Source organism: Oryctolagus cuniculus, chromosome 6, assembly GCF_964237555.1.
Source record: "Oryctolagus cuniculus chromosome 6, mOryCun1.1, whole genome shotgun sequence".
NCBI classification, from domain to species: domain Eukaryota; kingdom Metazoa; phylum Chordata; class Mammalia; order Lagomorpha; family Leporidae; genus Oryctolagus; species Oryctolagus cuniculus.
The window spans coordinates 1,741,598-1,756,733 of record NC_091437.1 but is presented as its reverse complement, the minus strand read 5'-3'; the positions used below and the strand labels follow the sequence as shown (position 1 = coordinate 1,756,733).

At 56.9% G+C, this 15,136-nt stretch overlaps 1 protein-coding gene across 13 annotated transcripts in view; it reads right to left on the bottom strand.

Annotated features, from left to right (window-relative positions):
• NLRP3 (NLR family pyrin domain containing 3) overlaps positions 1-15,136 on the bottom strand; it is a 40,832-nt gene that overhangs the window by 11,181 nt on the left and 14,515 nt on the right. For 4 of the 13 annotated variants that reach the window (XM_070075752.1, XM_070075751.1, XM_070075753.1 and 1 more), the window contains 5 exons: positions 10,328-10,848; positions 8,325-8,438; positions 6,127-7,915; positions 3,314-3,484; positions 1,487-1,657 (listed from right to left, as the gene is read on the bottom strand). In XM_070075752.1, coding sequence (XP_069931853.1) covers positions 1,487-1,657; positions 3,314-3,484; positions 6,127-7,915; positions 8,325-8,438; positions 10,328-10,604 — 2,522 coding nt within the window. In that variant the 5' untranslated portion in view covers positions 10,605-10,848. Of the gene's footprint in view, positions 1-1,486; positions 1,658-3,313; positions 3,485-6,126; positions 7,959-8,324; positions 8,439-10,327; positions 10,849-11,987; positions 12,377-15,136 lie in introns of those variants that run through there. The other 9 variants (XM_070075759.1, XM_070075758.1, XM_070075757.1 and 6 more) reach the window with 4 other exon arrangements.

Sequence of the window (15,136 nt, the reverse complement as noted above, 5' to 3'; positions counted from 1 at the left end):
GCTTATGTCAATACTACATCTTACCAGCCGCTGCATTTAGTTTCATTATAGCAAAATACACATCATAAGATTCACCATTTTAACTATTCTGAAGGGCACAGCTCAGTGGCTTTATGAACCTTCCCGCCGTTGCGCAACCCTCACCACCATCTATCTGTACAATTCTTCTCATCTTGCAATACTGAAAGGCTGCACCCATTAAACACTAACTCCCCTTCCACCTCCCCCAGCCCCAAGCAACCTCCATCCTGCTTACTGTCCCTGCAACACTGGATGGTCTCAGAACTTCACGTAAGTGGAGTCACATGGCCTCTGTCCATTTTCATGTGGCTCGTCTCACTTGGCACTAGGTCCATCTGTGTCCCAGCAGAGGTCAGAATGCCTTTTAAAGCCACAGGACATGGGTGCCACTTCTTACATACATCAAGGCACAGCTGGGTTTCTTCTACCTCCTAGCCACTGTTGGTGCCACTGTAGGTGTGGGGATACAGATATGTGTCTCGGCTTCCAGTTCTGGTGTGCACTGACCTAGAAGTGGGATTGCTGGACAATGGCCATGCTCTCCTGTGGGAGGACCTGCCATGCTGTGCCCACCATGGCTGCACTGCTTCATGCCTCCCCCACAGTGCACAGTTTCCCTACATCCTTACCAACACTTGTTGGTTTCTTGTGAGTCTGCATTTATTTTATGAAAGTCATCCCAATGGGTGGAAATTGGCCCTTTCCAATACTGTCTTCTCCTTGAAATTCCAGTCTCAGGCAGATAGCTGGCACAGCAGTTAAGACAAGACTTGGATGTCCAGACCCCACATAGAATACTTAGGTTTGAGTCCTGCCTCTGCATCTGATTCTAGCTTCCTGCTAATGCACACCCTGAGAAGCAGCAGTGATGGCTGAAATACTTGGGTCCCTGCCACCCACATAGGAGATCCCTGTGTAGTTTTGTCTCCTGGCTTCAGCCTGGCCCAGCCTAGCTGCTTCAGGCATTTGGGGGAATGAACCAATGAGTGGAAGATCTTTCTTTCTTTTTTTTTCTTTTTTCTCTTTCTTTCTTTTTCTTTCTTTCTTTCTCTCTCTCTCCTTCCTTCCTTCCTTCCTTCCTTCCTTCCTTCCTTCCTCTCTCTCTCTCTTCCCCCCTCCGTCTCCCTCTCCTTCTCCCTCTCCCTCTCCCCCTACCTCTCCCTCTCCCCCTCCTTCTACCTCTCTCTCTCTCCCTCTCCTGTCTTTATTTATTTATAAATAAACTTTAAAGGTTCTGGCCTCTCAGAAGCATTAGAAGGGCAGCACCCCAGCATGGGGCACTCTGTGTGTGTGCAGAGGACCTGGGGGTGGTTCCAACTCTCCCATAAAGCAGCAACCTGCCCAGCACTGTTCAGCCAGGCTCCACCCACCGGAAAGGCAGGTATTACTCTATTTCTGTCTTTCCCTGGCACAGGGACAGCAGACTGAGACCCAGAGACCCGGGCACCTGGTGGTGCAGACTCACCAGAGCTTCTGCAGCTGGCAGGACAGGTGCCTCAGCCCCACACACAGCAGCCTGACCCCAAAGTCTCCCAGGGCGTTGTCACTCAGGTCCAGCTCCACCAGCTTCTGGCTGCCACTCAGGACCAGTGAGATGTCGAAGCAGCACTGGTGGGAGAGGCCACAGCGGCCCAGCCTTGGCGCCAAGCACAAAGCGTCAGCGTTAGTACCAGGCAGCGTTTGGGTCCCTGCCACCCACATAGGGTGGCACACCCTGCTCTCTCAAGGGCGCATCACCTGACCAGCGAGCTCACGAGCACAGTTCAGCAGCTCCCAGCCTGGGATCATGAGCATGGAGAGCACCCCTGCGTGATGGCCTGGCAGCAAAGAGCACCAGGTACACCACGACCCACCCCGGAGCTACCCAGGCCCAGGCCCGCACCATGCCCCTGGTGGGGTTGTGCCCAGCTACTTCTTGCCCTCATCGCACTGTGCTCCACCTCACTTAAAGTGCCCTGCAGCAGAAACTTAAGGAGCCGTCGCTGGTGATGAGGGACTTGTCAGAGGCCTCGGTTTGTTTTTCCCAAGGTTCATATGTGGAAATCCTGGTGCCCTTAAGAAGTGGAGGCACCTTTAAGAGTAGAGTCTACAGGGGAAGGTGAGGTCACCGTGGAGTGGCCCTCAGAAGGGACTAAGGTAGCTCTTGTGGAACCCACTTAGTTCCCAGGACAGTGAGCCCTTCTGACAGACCAAGCCACTTCAGTCTGTGCACTGGACTCCTAACTCAGATTCCCAACTCCCCCTCTGCGATCTCCCCTCTCTGTCTCACTGTGTTTCTCCCAGGGCCAGGGCCGTGCTGTCTGGATTTCACACTAGTGAAACTGTGAGCTAAGTGAGTTCCTTTCCTTCCTAAGTGCTCAGCCTCAGTCATTGCTGTAGCAATGGGAAAGTGTTGTGACCACACACACCCCAGTATGTGTGCGCCCCATGGGGCGAGAATGACACCACAGCCCCTCCCACGCCAGCGTCCACGGGGCCTGCACTTGCTGCACTCCTTCCTTCCCACCCCACCTCCAGGCCAACTACAAGCAAATGGACAAGGAGGCCTCCTCTGTCCCACAAACCCCACAGTGTCACTGGACTTCCTGCTGTGCCTTGCCCTCCGGGGACCTGCGGAGGACTCTTGTGGGGGTGATGGAGAGTATCACAGAGGCACATGGCTTCCAGATAAATAATGAATCTTTTTTTAAAGGAAAGAGAAAATCACATTTTGGTGTGTTCTAGTTCCTGTCCCCTTGTGGTGTGGCGAAGCTTTCCAGTCTGGGGCTCTGAGGGAGGCCAGAGAAAAGGGAACCTGCGGGGCCTGGCTCTCCTCCCCGCTGCCCTTCCTTCTCCCCTGCCAACGCTCCCAAGCACTTGGCCTCTGACCTGCTCTGCCTCCCCCTGCTCCTGTTCTGAGGCCCTTGCCCCCCTGACTTCAGAGCATGGCTGGGTTTGGAAACAGGGTCTCCAAGGAGGAAGTTAAGCCAAAGCAAGGTCCTCAGTGTGGGCCCCATTCACAGGAATGCAGGAAGAGTTCATGACGCAGATGCACAGGGATGACCCCTGAGGACACAGGGGAAGACAGCATCAAGGAGCCCACGAGCGAACCTCAGAGGCCACCAACCCTACGGGCCGTGGACTTGCCGCTCCCAGAGCTGTGAGGAAATAAGCTTCTGCTGTCCAATGTCCAAGCACCACCCCTGGGGCATTTTGTTTCCATGACAGCGTGGGAAGTTCCTGCGCCCTGATGCAGTCCCTAAGAGCCTTCTCCAGTCTCCCCTCTGTCAGCACTGCACACCCATGGGCTTACCAGAGTCTGCGAATGTTGCAGCCGGGATGCTGGAGCGCTTCACACAGGACCCTCATCCCAGGGTCTCCCAGGCTGTTGTCACTCAGGTCCAGTTCTGTCAGGCTTGGATTGGTACTTAGAACTGAGAAGAGGCCCCGGCAAAAGCTGGACGTGAGACAGGAGTTCACCAATCTAGCGGTCGAAGGAAGGAGAGCAAAGGAAATCAGGCTCCACAATAGAAACTGGCGCAGGGGCTGGGATACTTCCTAGGGTTAAGAAAGGGGTCATGAACCAAAGGCGATTCCTGGAGGGAGAAGGGGCTGAGGACATGAGAAGACCAGGCGGACACCTCATGATGGACGGAAGTGCAGCCTGAGGCTTGGCTGATCAAGAGGGCCTTCTGCTCCCTTTCTCCAGCTGTCCTGACCACAGCCCAGACACTATGGGAGACGTAGGGAGTCAGGTCCTCCTGTGAATGAGAGAGAGTGAGCCCACGGGGCTGACAGCCGCATCGCAGGTGCTGTCACCCGCAACACAGGTGCTGTCACAGGCACAAGGCTGGAATCTGCAGCAGGGCCGGCTTCTGCCAATGACTTTCCAACTCCAGGTCGCTCTCTGTGCAGTGACACTTGGACTCGCCCTCAGCTCTCGTTCACACGCATGTCTGATTCCATATCTAGGACTGGGTGTTGATTCTGCTGTGCTGACCAGGCCCCCTGAAGGTTCTGGGACCACTAAGCGAGGTCCAGGGGCCGAGAGTGGCTGCTGTCACCAGAACCCAGTGCTGAGTTTCTGCTCCGGGGATGCCACCAGCCTTCTCTGGGTGGGAGTTCTTGCTCAGGCTCCTGGCTGCTCCCCCACAGACCCAGGGCCGCCTCCTTTCCTGTCTGCCCACCTCTCCTTCCCCAGGGCTCTGGTCTGAATGTGGGGTCTCCAGAGGTCCTAGGTTGAAACTTTCACCCAGCACAGTGCTGTGTGCTGTGGTTGGGGGCTGGGCTCCTGGGGGTGACGAGGCTGAGGGTGGAGCCCTCGTGAGCAGGATCAGGGCCTTTGCAAGAGGAAGCCCAGAGATGCCCCGCCCTTCACTTTGTGAGGACGTGGCTGGAGGCCGCCACGTGGGAACGGCACCCTCCCCTGCCAGGAACCACCACGCGGACGCTTCACTCAGGCTGGGCGCAGGCGCAAGGCAGCGAGCAGCCCCATGGTCGGCTCTGTCTCCAGCAGGTCTGAATTCCTGGCCGTCTCGGAAATGGGCCTGCTTCCCATCCCTGTCCCTGAACGCTACTCCGTTCACCATGGCAGGACCCGGTCCTTCCCGGCCGCGGTGGGCCGGAGGGCATCCGGGCAGCCTGAAAGAGCGGGAACTCACCACTGCCGGCAGAAAGACCCAGTTCCCTCTTGGTCCTGTCCCAGCCTCGTGTGAAGATTGACACACTGGCGCCTTCTACCGCTGGGCGCCCAGTGCAGACCGCGGGCAGCCACAACACCCAGGCAGCAGAGCCCGGCGCTCCTCCCCGAGCCTAGGATGGCGGGTTCCAGAACCTTCGCGTCTCACCACAGTGGGGCAGGGACGGACCGACCTGACTGAGCTTTCCCACACCCGGCACCCCTCAGCATCCACAGCGTTGAAAACCAGCGAGGGGTGCACGTCCCCCGATCTCTCTCGGAAGGCTCGTTCCCAGGTGCCCAGGTCCCAAAGCACTGCCCACCCTCCCAAGCTCTCGCCTTCCTGGGCTGCCCCTCACTGCCCTCAGGTCTCAGGGCAGCTCGGGTCCCTCTCCCCTGAGACTCTGGGCCTAGGGCTGTCTTACCCGGTGCGGCCAGCTGCACAGCCTGCCCCTCAGAAGCCCTCACACGGATGGCCCTAGGTCTTGGACTCCCGCCTCTGTGATCAGAGACCACATCTCTGCCCTACACTACGTAGGCCCAGCAGTCCTGATCTTACTGCTGGAGCCTGGCACAGAGCCCCAAGCAGATCACCAGAGGCTGGAGTGTGTGTGAAATCCCACATCCCAGCTAACCTCTGTGAGAAACCAGCATCCCCAAACATTTGCTGACTGCTTTACTCTTTCGGGGGGTTGTTTCTTACTCATCTCATCTATCTGCCAATCATGAGTCAATGGGTCCGATGAAGAGATCTGGCAGGGATGGGGGGCATTGTTTTGTGCCTGTGGAAACTGCGATTGGAAGACAACTGAACAGGGAGAGCAGGAGCAGCCATTTAGCTCAGTGGTTAAGATACCCATGTCCCATGGGGAGGGAGCCATGCAGTGGGTGAAGCTGCAGCTTGGGTTGCTGCATCCAGCTTCCTGTTAATGCTTCCTGGAGGTAGTGGATTGAGTCCCTGCAACCCACACAGGAGACCAGGAGTTCCAGGCTCCTGGCTTTGGCTCCTGTTGCAGGCATTTGGAGAGTGAACCAACAGATGGAAGATCTCTCTCCCACGATCTCTGCCTTTCAAGTAGATGAAAATGCATAAAGAAAAATTATCTAAAAGATGCCCACATCCCATATCAGAGTGCTTGAGTTCAAGTCCCTTCTCCGGCTCCTGGCTCCAGCTTCCTGCCAGTGCAGACCTGGGAAGGCAGCAGCAATGGCTCCAGGTGACTGGGTCCCTACCACCCACATGGGAGACCTGGATTGTGTTCCTGACTCCTGGCTCCAGCTCCAGCCCAGCCTTGGATGTTGCAGGTTAGGGAGTAAACCAGTGGACGGGAGCTGTCTCTCTGCCTTTCAAATATATAAGAAAATAAAAGAGGAGAGGAAGTGAGTACAAGAACAAGGTGCAGCAGCAGACGCTTACTCTACCCATGGCTGCAGATGAGCTGGCTTACCTCCATGAGCAGGCGGCATGAGGGCCCTGGCGGTTGGGGCAGCCCACATCAAAGAGTGGACTTTCCACCTCCTCTTCCTCCTCCTCCTCTTCTTCCTCCTTGGGTGAATTATGCAGAAACCCCAGTGAAAGTGATTCTACGCTGTGACAGTTTCCAATGCAGAAAGAGGACACCACGTGGTCCATGCGGGTGGAGAGGTTGATCTCGATTCTGGGGAAGTGGCCCATGGCCTCCCGCACAAAGGCCTCCTCCTGCATCTCATACAGGCAGTAGAACAGCTCCAGCTGGCTTGGCTGTATCTGCAGCTTCTTGGCGTTGGCTTTTGTCTCGATCCACCGCAGCAGCTCTGGCCGAACTTGCTGGGAGATCTTGCAGCTCAGCTTCTTCTCCAGGTAGGAGGCCCTCTCCTGATTCACAAGGCCGAAGAGGAAACGCACAACGAAAATCAGATACCCCTTTTCGAATTTGCCATAGTTTTCGAGAAGGACCCTCACATCTCGGTGTGGGAGGTCCAAGCCCCTTGCCGGCGGGCTCCTCCCTGTGCCTGCCCCCTCCTCCTTCTCCTCCTCCTCCTCCTCCAGCACATAGTACATGGCGGCAAAGAACTCCTGGAAGGTCAAGTGGACGAAGCTGTAGAAGGCCTCGCAGTCCACCTCCTTCTGGAACAGGCTCATCCTCAGGAAGGCAGACACTTCTGCCTCCTGCAGGCCGTGCCTCCTCAGGTCACGCTCCTCAAACAGGATTTTCTGGTTCCAGATGCCATCAGCAGCCAAGGAGCAGAGACCCCGGAGGTGGCCAGAGAGGCGTTGCTCCTGGCTGCCTCCGCGGGACTGCAGCAAGCTGGACAGGAAGAATGTGTACACAGCTGTGGTGGTCTTGGAGGTGGTGGTCTTGGCCCTGTGCTTGCCGCCCTGCATCTGCTGCTTCAGCCCTGTGCACACGATCCAGCACACCAGTGGGATGCAGCACATGCTGAGCAGGACCTCATTCTCCTGGAGGAGGCTGAAGGCCTCCCTGGCCTGCGCCTCCTCCAGGAAGTACTTGAAGAAATACTCCTTCCGCCGGGCCTCGGAGAAGCCCAGCACCTCCACGTGGCGGGGGCGGTCCAGGAGGTGCTGCAGCTTCTCCAGAGCCACGGGCCTGGTGGTGATGAGCAGTGAGGCCTCGGGGAGCAGCTTCTTCCTGATGAGGCTGCCCAGGAGGACATCCCCCCGCACGGCCACCCTCCAGTCACTGCACAGCGCCCCGCTGCTCTCATCGAAAGCACCTTGCAGCTCGTCGAAGCCGTCCATGAGGAAGAGGACACGGGACGGCCTGTGCAACATCTTGCTCACAGGGGGGCTGGGGTCGGAGCAGCAGCCGGCAATCAGGTCCACCAGGCTCCTGTGCATCCCCAGGCTCATCTCCCGGCAGTGGATGTAGAACAGGTAATCGAACCTGTCCTGGAAGAGCTGCCCTGAAGCCCAGTCCAGCATGATCTTCCTGGCCAGGATGGTCTTCCCGATGCCCGCTGCCCCCTGGAGCACCACCGTGCGCACAGGCTCGAGGCACTCCTCATCGGCGTCGAAGAGCAGCTCCACCCGGACGGGGCTTGCGGGGCTGTCCCACACGTGGGTCCTGCCGATGGCCACCAACTCCTGCTCCCGCTCCTGCCGGCTCAGGTGCTCCTTGGCCAGGCGAAGCCGTGTGTAGCGCTTGTTGAGGTTCACGCTCTCGCCCAGCCGGGCATTCCTGTCTTCAATGCACTGGAACCTGCTGCGCACATGCTTGCGGTACTTCTTACAGTAATCTAGGGCAGAGACAGCAATCGGACTGTGGGCACAGCCACACGTCTGTGGACGGAGTGGCAGTCAGAACTGAGAGCTGGGAGGTATGGTTTCTCTCCAACACCAGGGAGAGGGAGAGTGTGTCCTGGAAACCCAAGTGTCTGATTTCTCATGGGCACAGTGGAGCAGACCAGGGCTGTATGGAAGCCTCAAGCCAGAAAATCCCTTTCTTCAACCTGCTTCCTGTAAGGGGTCTGCAGCCCAGGCCTTGGAACACAGGATCTCCTCCCCAGGTTCTGGGTTGAGTGTGCGTCTTAGGCAGTGGGGGTGTGCCTGGGCCAGCGGGAAGAATGGCAGAGCCCCTGGCTGCTTGGCTTCCCCCGCCTCCTGAGCCTGGCTCTACACCAAGTGGACGCCCACCCTGCTGCTTACCTTTTCTCTTTGTACAAATGGAGATCCGGGAGAGGTGCCCAAGGATACCCATCCTCTCCTCTTCGATGATCTCTTCATGGCATATCACAGTGGCGTTAGAAACATGTGCAGGTTCTGAACGTGAAATAAATACAAAGGGTCAAAAAGCAGAGGATGACACTTGGCATGGATCAAAGATCCCTGCCCCAGACACCATGAAATCAAAGCTTGACTCAGAGGTGCAGATGGCAGATGGCTCTGAAGCCATCCCCAAGTCTAACACCCTGGAGATGGCCAAGAAAGATCACATGTGGTGACCCCAGGTGCCTTTCACCCTTGTCACCCATATCTCATACTTTCAGGTCTAGACTTCTGGGTCTTAAAATTACTGATCTGTCTTACGTCAAATCTGGTTGCTCTACTGCTGAATCAGTGGTCGGTGCTGTGGTACAGTGGGTTAAAGCCCTGGCCTGAAGCGCCAGCATCCCATATGGGCACCGGTTTGAGACCCAGCTGCTCCTCTTCCCATCCAGCTTTCTGCTATGGCTTGCGATAGCAGTGGAAGTGGCCCAAGTCCTTGGGCTCCTGCACCCGCGTGGGAGACCCGGAGGAGGCTCCTGGCTCCTCGCTTTGGATCTGTGCCATTCCAGCTGTTGTGGCCACTTCGCGAGTGAACCATAGGATTGAAGATCCCCCCCCCCCCCCGTGTAACTCTGATTTTAAGTAAAATAAATAAATCTTTAAAGAAAAAAGTGCTGAATAATCAGGGCAGGCATTTGGCACAGCTGGTAGGACGCTGCTTGGGACTCCCAAATCCCACATCAGGGTGTCTGGGTTAAAGTCCTGGCTCTGAGCCCGACTCCAGTTTCCTGCCAACGTGTACCCTAAGAGAACAGAAGCTTTCTCAAGTACTTTTGATTTGGGGCAATCGGGTGGGAGTTAGTGCTGGGTGACCTGGAATTTTTGTCAGTCCTGCAATGTAAATTTATGCATTCACCTGTTGGTCTCATACGCCCACACTCCCAGATGCACCTGTGCCTCATCCAGGACCAAGGGGAAGGAGACACCATGATGACCACAATTCAGTTAAGGCACCACCCCTGCCTCAGGAAGAGACTGGGAGGCAGGGAGAGGCCATCCTTTTGCCCCGGCCATGCATGGGGGTACTACTCAGGCATCCTTTCTCTCCCTCTCTTCATGGCGGGGGGAGTGAATAGCATTCTCCATGTGGGATGACCCACTCTCACACTTGGATGCATGGTCATTCCTACTTTCAAACAAATCCTGCTCTCATGTGGGCACTGTCCATGCCTCTGCTTTCAAGTCTGACCTCCGTGGGGGCAAGAACCCCACTCACAGAGCAAGGCACCTAGGCCCGAATCACTGGGGCCCTTGCCATCCACGTGGGAGAAGCTGAACTGAGATTCAGCCTCCTGGTTTCAGCCTGGCTCAGCCTTGAGTGCTGTGGGCATCTGGGCGGTGAACTAGCAGATGGAAGAGCTCTCTCTTTGTGACAAATAGAAATTTTGGTTTTGCAAGAGGGAGGGGTTCTGAGGCTGGTGGCACTGGAGTGCACTGAACACACCACAGGCTCCACTCACACAGTGAATGTCACCCTGAATGTCCTCTACTTGCCTCCACCTATTTTTTATTTTTTAAAGATTTATTTATTTGAAAATCATAGTTACACAGAGAAGGAGAGACAGAGTGAGAGAGAGAGAGAGAGAGAAGTCTTCCATTCACTGGTTCACTCCCCAGTTGGTCACAATGGCCAGAACTGCGCCGATCCAAAGCCAGGAGCCTGGAGATTCTTCCAGGTCTCCCACACAGGTGCAGGGGCCCAAGGACTTGGACCATCTTCTACTGCTTCCCCAGGCCATAGCAGAGAGCTGGATCAGAAGTGGAGCAGCCGGGACTCGAACTGGTGCCCACATGGGATGCCTGCACTGCAGGCAGCGGCTTTACCCACTACTCCACAGCACCAGCCCCCTCCACCTATTTTTTAAAAGCCTCCATGTACTCACCCCACACTGGCTCATCCCTCTTAGCTCTCTCATAAAGGTCTCTCCTGTTGATGGCCGTGAAAATCCACAGGGCCATGGCCCAGGCCTTCTCCTCCCCATTGAAGTCAATCATGAGGGTGGCAAGATCCACAGGGTCAGCCCTGGCCGCCTGGCCCCTGGGGAGGGGGATGCAGCCCTGGTCGGGGGGATAGTCCTCCAAGTGCATCTTGAACTTCTTGAGGTCCAGCTCCTCAAGGTCCTCCAGGTACTGGGCCAACTTGCAGCGAGTGCCGGCCATCCCCACTGCCCTTCCAGGGCCCCTGGCTTAGCGTCACATGGGAACAGCAGGCAATGGAAATGGCATAAGAGTAACAGGTGGCTTCTGTCCACTCCAGAAGAACTGAACTAACAAAATCTCAGAAAACTCGGAGGAAGAGCATCGCTTAGCTGTAATGAGTCACCATCCTCAATTCTGGAAAGTTCTGGCAGTTCCAACCAGGAGCATTCCCTGAGCCATGGAGGGAGAGGCTCCTGTGGAAAGACTGGAAAAACAAACAAATAAATAAGGAATTCCAGAGTCATGATCGCATTGCAGTATGTGGCAAACAACACCTCCTGATGTCCCTTTGGTGCCACTGACCACTGGGCTGAGACCTGGACAAGGTCACCCTGTCCCTCCATGCCATTCCCTGCTCTGTAAATGAGAGTGTGGAAGAGGTGATTTCAGTCCTGCTAACTGAAGGCTCTGGTTTCTTGCTCCTGTTGTGACCAAGGGAAGCTGCATGAGGAACAGAACAAGGAGGCTGGGAGGGGGGTGAGTAACCAGCAACACCAGGCAGCAGCTGGCAGGGGCAGAGAAGGCAGAAACCAAACAATCAGAGTCAGCCGAACAGAGGAACAAGGGGCAAGCAGGCAAGCAGGCACTGACCACACGCGTCTACACTGCAGAATCACCAACATGCATCAGGCATCTACACTGAATCACTGACATTTATGATGGAGCTTCCCCTGCAGAAGTCACTGAGTTTTCCCAAGAGCACTTGGAGCCCCACAGAGGCCGGACATGGCCTGCAGTCTCAGATCCTCCACGTCTCCTGGAGACTGTTGTCGGTGGACCTGGGGCCAAGCGTGGAGCTGTTCTCTCCTCAGCTTCTCACTTGGTGCTGTGGGCAGAGCTCAGCCTGCACCCAAAACCATGTATAGTGTTAAAAGGATGAGTACCTGGGCAGCAGGAAGCCCTCTAGGTTGGCAAAAACATGGCCACTCCTCGCCCTTTCTTTTCTGCTCTTTGTGCTCTGCTCCCAGCCCCAGGCACCACCCCACATCCATCCATATGCACCCAGATTGCTTCTCCACACTGTTCCAACTACCCTGCAGACCAGCCAGCTTCTAACCCCTTGGTCCTTCCTATGATGCCCTGATCCCAGAGCGCACTGGGTTCCCACACACATCGCTGCTGTGAGCGGCTTGCCAGGAGGGTGTGGGCCACGTTTGCTGCTCCTGCCTCAGCCCACATGTACACACACACAGTGCCCAGATCCTGATCCACAAGAAAGCATTCCTGCAACATCGTGAGGATAGACTGGGAGGCCAGCATAAGAAATTTCAATTCTGCCAGCATGTCCTCTCCCATTCCTCCCCTGGTCTGTTTGCCCACCCTGCCACAGGAAGCTAGACTCACCCACGCCAGCCTGGGACACAGCCCAAGGGGAAATGCGATGACTTCGCAGTGGCCACAGCTGGGCCTTCCCAGCAGGAAGGATGTGGTTTAGCCACAGTGAGCAAGCTTGTGTCAGAGGCAAGGGCCCAGAGCAGTTCCTGCCCAGTCCGACCGGGGCAGTGTGTTCTCAGTGGCAGGTTGGGGAAGTGCTGAGCTGGGCTGAATCTGCTCTGCCCACTCTCCCCAGTGGCACCTGTGGAAGCCACAGGGCCACAGCCAGCAGTGAAGTTTCAGGGCCCCACCTACCTTCCCTTGACCTCCTGCGGATGGCAAGGGACTTGAGGCCGGAGAGGGAGAGTGTGGCCTGGCAGAGGTGGGACTGACCAGGCCAGCAGCACTCCCTGTTCTGCCTGCATATCGAGGCTAGGAACAGGCACAGGAGCTCTCCATCATAGACAGAGATAGTTTCTATCTGCTGGCTCACTCATTTAGTATGTTCACAGTGGCAGGGACTGGGCCAGGTGAACTGCATGCCACCTACATGGGTGGCAGGAACCCAAGTCCTGGAGCCATCACCACCACCTCCACGGTGCACATCAGCAGGGAGCTGAACCAGGGCTTGCACCCAGGCACTCCAGTATCGGGTACGAGGCTCTCAGTGCTGGCCAAACACCTGGCCCACAAATCCTAGTCCCTGACCCTTACCTGCTTGCCTGCACTTCTGCAGCACTGCAGGATGAGGCCACTTCCTTCCCCGTGTGGTGTGAGCCAGGCCTGTGTGCAAAGCTGTACAGCGCCCACCCACCCGCAGAGGAGAGGCAGATGCAGACCCGCCCTCTGCTCCCCGCAGTGGCAGCAGGGCCCAGACTGACAGAGGCTGACAAACATCTCCCTCTCTGTGCCTCAGTTTTTTCGTCTGTAAAGTAGGGGCAGTCCCAGAATCCTCACAGGGGATCAAGTGGCTGGATAAATGCAAGGCCCTCAGGTCTGGCACGGATGAGATGGCACCACTGCCGTCCCCACCGACACCACATGCAGGGCACTCTGAGACAGAAGGGAGGTGTCTGCTGTCATGGAAGCAGGCGTGTGGTGCAGATTCACATCTTGGGAGCTGGGGCAGGGCAGCCTCACAGGGACAGGGGCTATAGGCAGAGCCTTCTGTGTGTGAGATGCTTGGGACATGAAGTGCTTCAGATTCTGACTTTTTAGAATTTGGAGTCTCCAATCCATGTCCTGCTAATGTGTCTAGAAAGGCAGCACTCACATGGGAGACTCCCATGGAGTTCCTGGCTCCTGGCTGCTACAGGCAGCTGGGGAGTGAACCAGCAGATAGAAGATCTCTCTGTAACTCTCCCTCTCCACTTCCCTTTCAAATAAAATTTAAATAATTTTAATTGAGTATTTCAAAAAAATTAAATAATAAGTAACCAGTTGAAAGAGCCAAAGGACTGGCGCTGCAGCACACTTGGCTAATCCTCCACCTGCGGCGCTGGCTCCGGGTTCTAGTCCCAGTTGGGACACCAGATTCTGTCCCACCCTGTCAGTTCTGTGCCCCTCACCCTGTCAGCTCTGCACCCCTCACCCTGTCAGCTCTGTGCCCCTCACCCTGTCAGCTCTGCAGCCCCTCACCCTGTCAGCTCTGTACTCCCCCACCTTGTCAGCTCTGTGCCCCTCACCCTGTCAGCTCTGCACCCCTCACCCTGTCAGCTCTGTGCCCCTCACCCTGTCAGCTCTGTGCCCCTCACCCTGTCAGCTCTGCTCCCCTCACTCCTCTACCAGTCCAGCTCTCTGCTGTGGCCCAGGAAGGCAGTGGAGGATGGCCCAAGTCCTTGGGCCCTGCACCTGCATGGGAGACCAGGAGGAAGCACCTGGCTCCTGGCTTCAGATCAGCGCAGCGTGCCGGCCGCATTGCTCAGGCCGTAGCGGCCATTTGGGGGGGGGGGGTGAACCAACGGAAGAAAGACCTTTCTGTCTCTCTCTTTCTCTCACAGTTAGCTACTGTCTAACTCTGCCTGTCAAAAAAAAAAAAAAAAAAAAAAAAAAAAAAGAGCCTGCTCTGAGATGCAGGGGATGGACACCTTTATGGGCCTGGTGATCCTGCACTGAGGCCCTGGGATGGGCAGGGCTGAGGGGGTCCTCAGGACCTTGGACCTGGGTCCCTTTAGCAAGAGCAGCCTGCCCTTGTTCACAGCCCATGAGGCAGACAGCTGAGGGCCACGGTGACCCGGGCTGGGGCCAGCAAAGGGAATGTCGAAGTGGGGGAGGGGTGGGGCTGGGTCCATCCTATAACAAGGGGAGGGGCAGCAGGAGAGGAAATATCAGAATGGGCAGTCCCGGCCAAAACGAAGGCAGGTGGGGCTCTGGGCACAGGGGATGAGGAACGTGGGCAGTCCTGCATAAGCGGGCTCAACACAGCACCTGCAGACATCACAGGGAAAGTAAGGTAGGGCTGGGGCAGGTGCAGGAGCCCCACTGAGACTCCGCCAGGTGGGGCCTCCCAGTCACCATGGCTGAGCTCTGTGCCCCCCACCCTGTCAGCTCTGTCCCCCCTCACCCTGTCAGCTCTGTCCCCCCTCACTCTGTCAGCTCTGTGCCCCTCACCCTGTCAGCTCTGTGCCCCTCACCCTGTCAGCTCTGTCCACCCCAACCCTGTCAGCTCTGTGCCCCTCACACTGTCAGCTCTGTGCCCCTCACCCTGTCAGCTCTGTGCCCCCCACCCTGTCAGCTCTGTCCCCCCAACCCTGTCAGCTCTGTCCCCCCTCACTCTGTCAGCTCTGTGCCCCTCACCCTGTCAGCTCTGTCCCCCCCAACCCTGCCAGCTCTGTGCCCCTCACACTGTCAGCTCTGTAGCCCCTCACCCTGTCAGCTCTGTGCCCCTCACCCTGTCAGCTCTGTCCACCCCAACCCTGTCAGCTCTGTGCCCCTCACACTGTCAGCTCTGTAGCCCCTCACCCTGTCAGCTCTGTCCCCCTCACCCTGTCAGCTCTGCTCCCCTCACCCTGTCAGCTCTGTGCCCCTCACCCTGTCAGCTCTGTGCCCCTCACCCTCTCAGCTCTGTCCCCCTCATCCTGTCAGCTCTGTGCCCCTCACCCTCTCAGCTCTGTCCCCCTCATCCTGTCAGCTCTGCGCCCCTCACCCTGTCAGCTCTGCGCCCCTCACCTTGTCAGCTC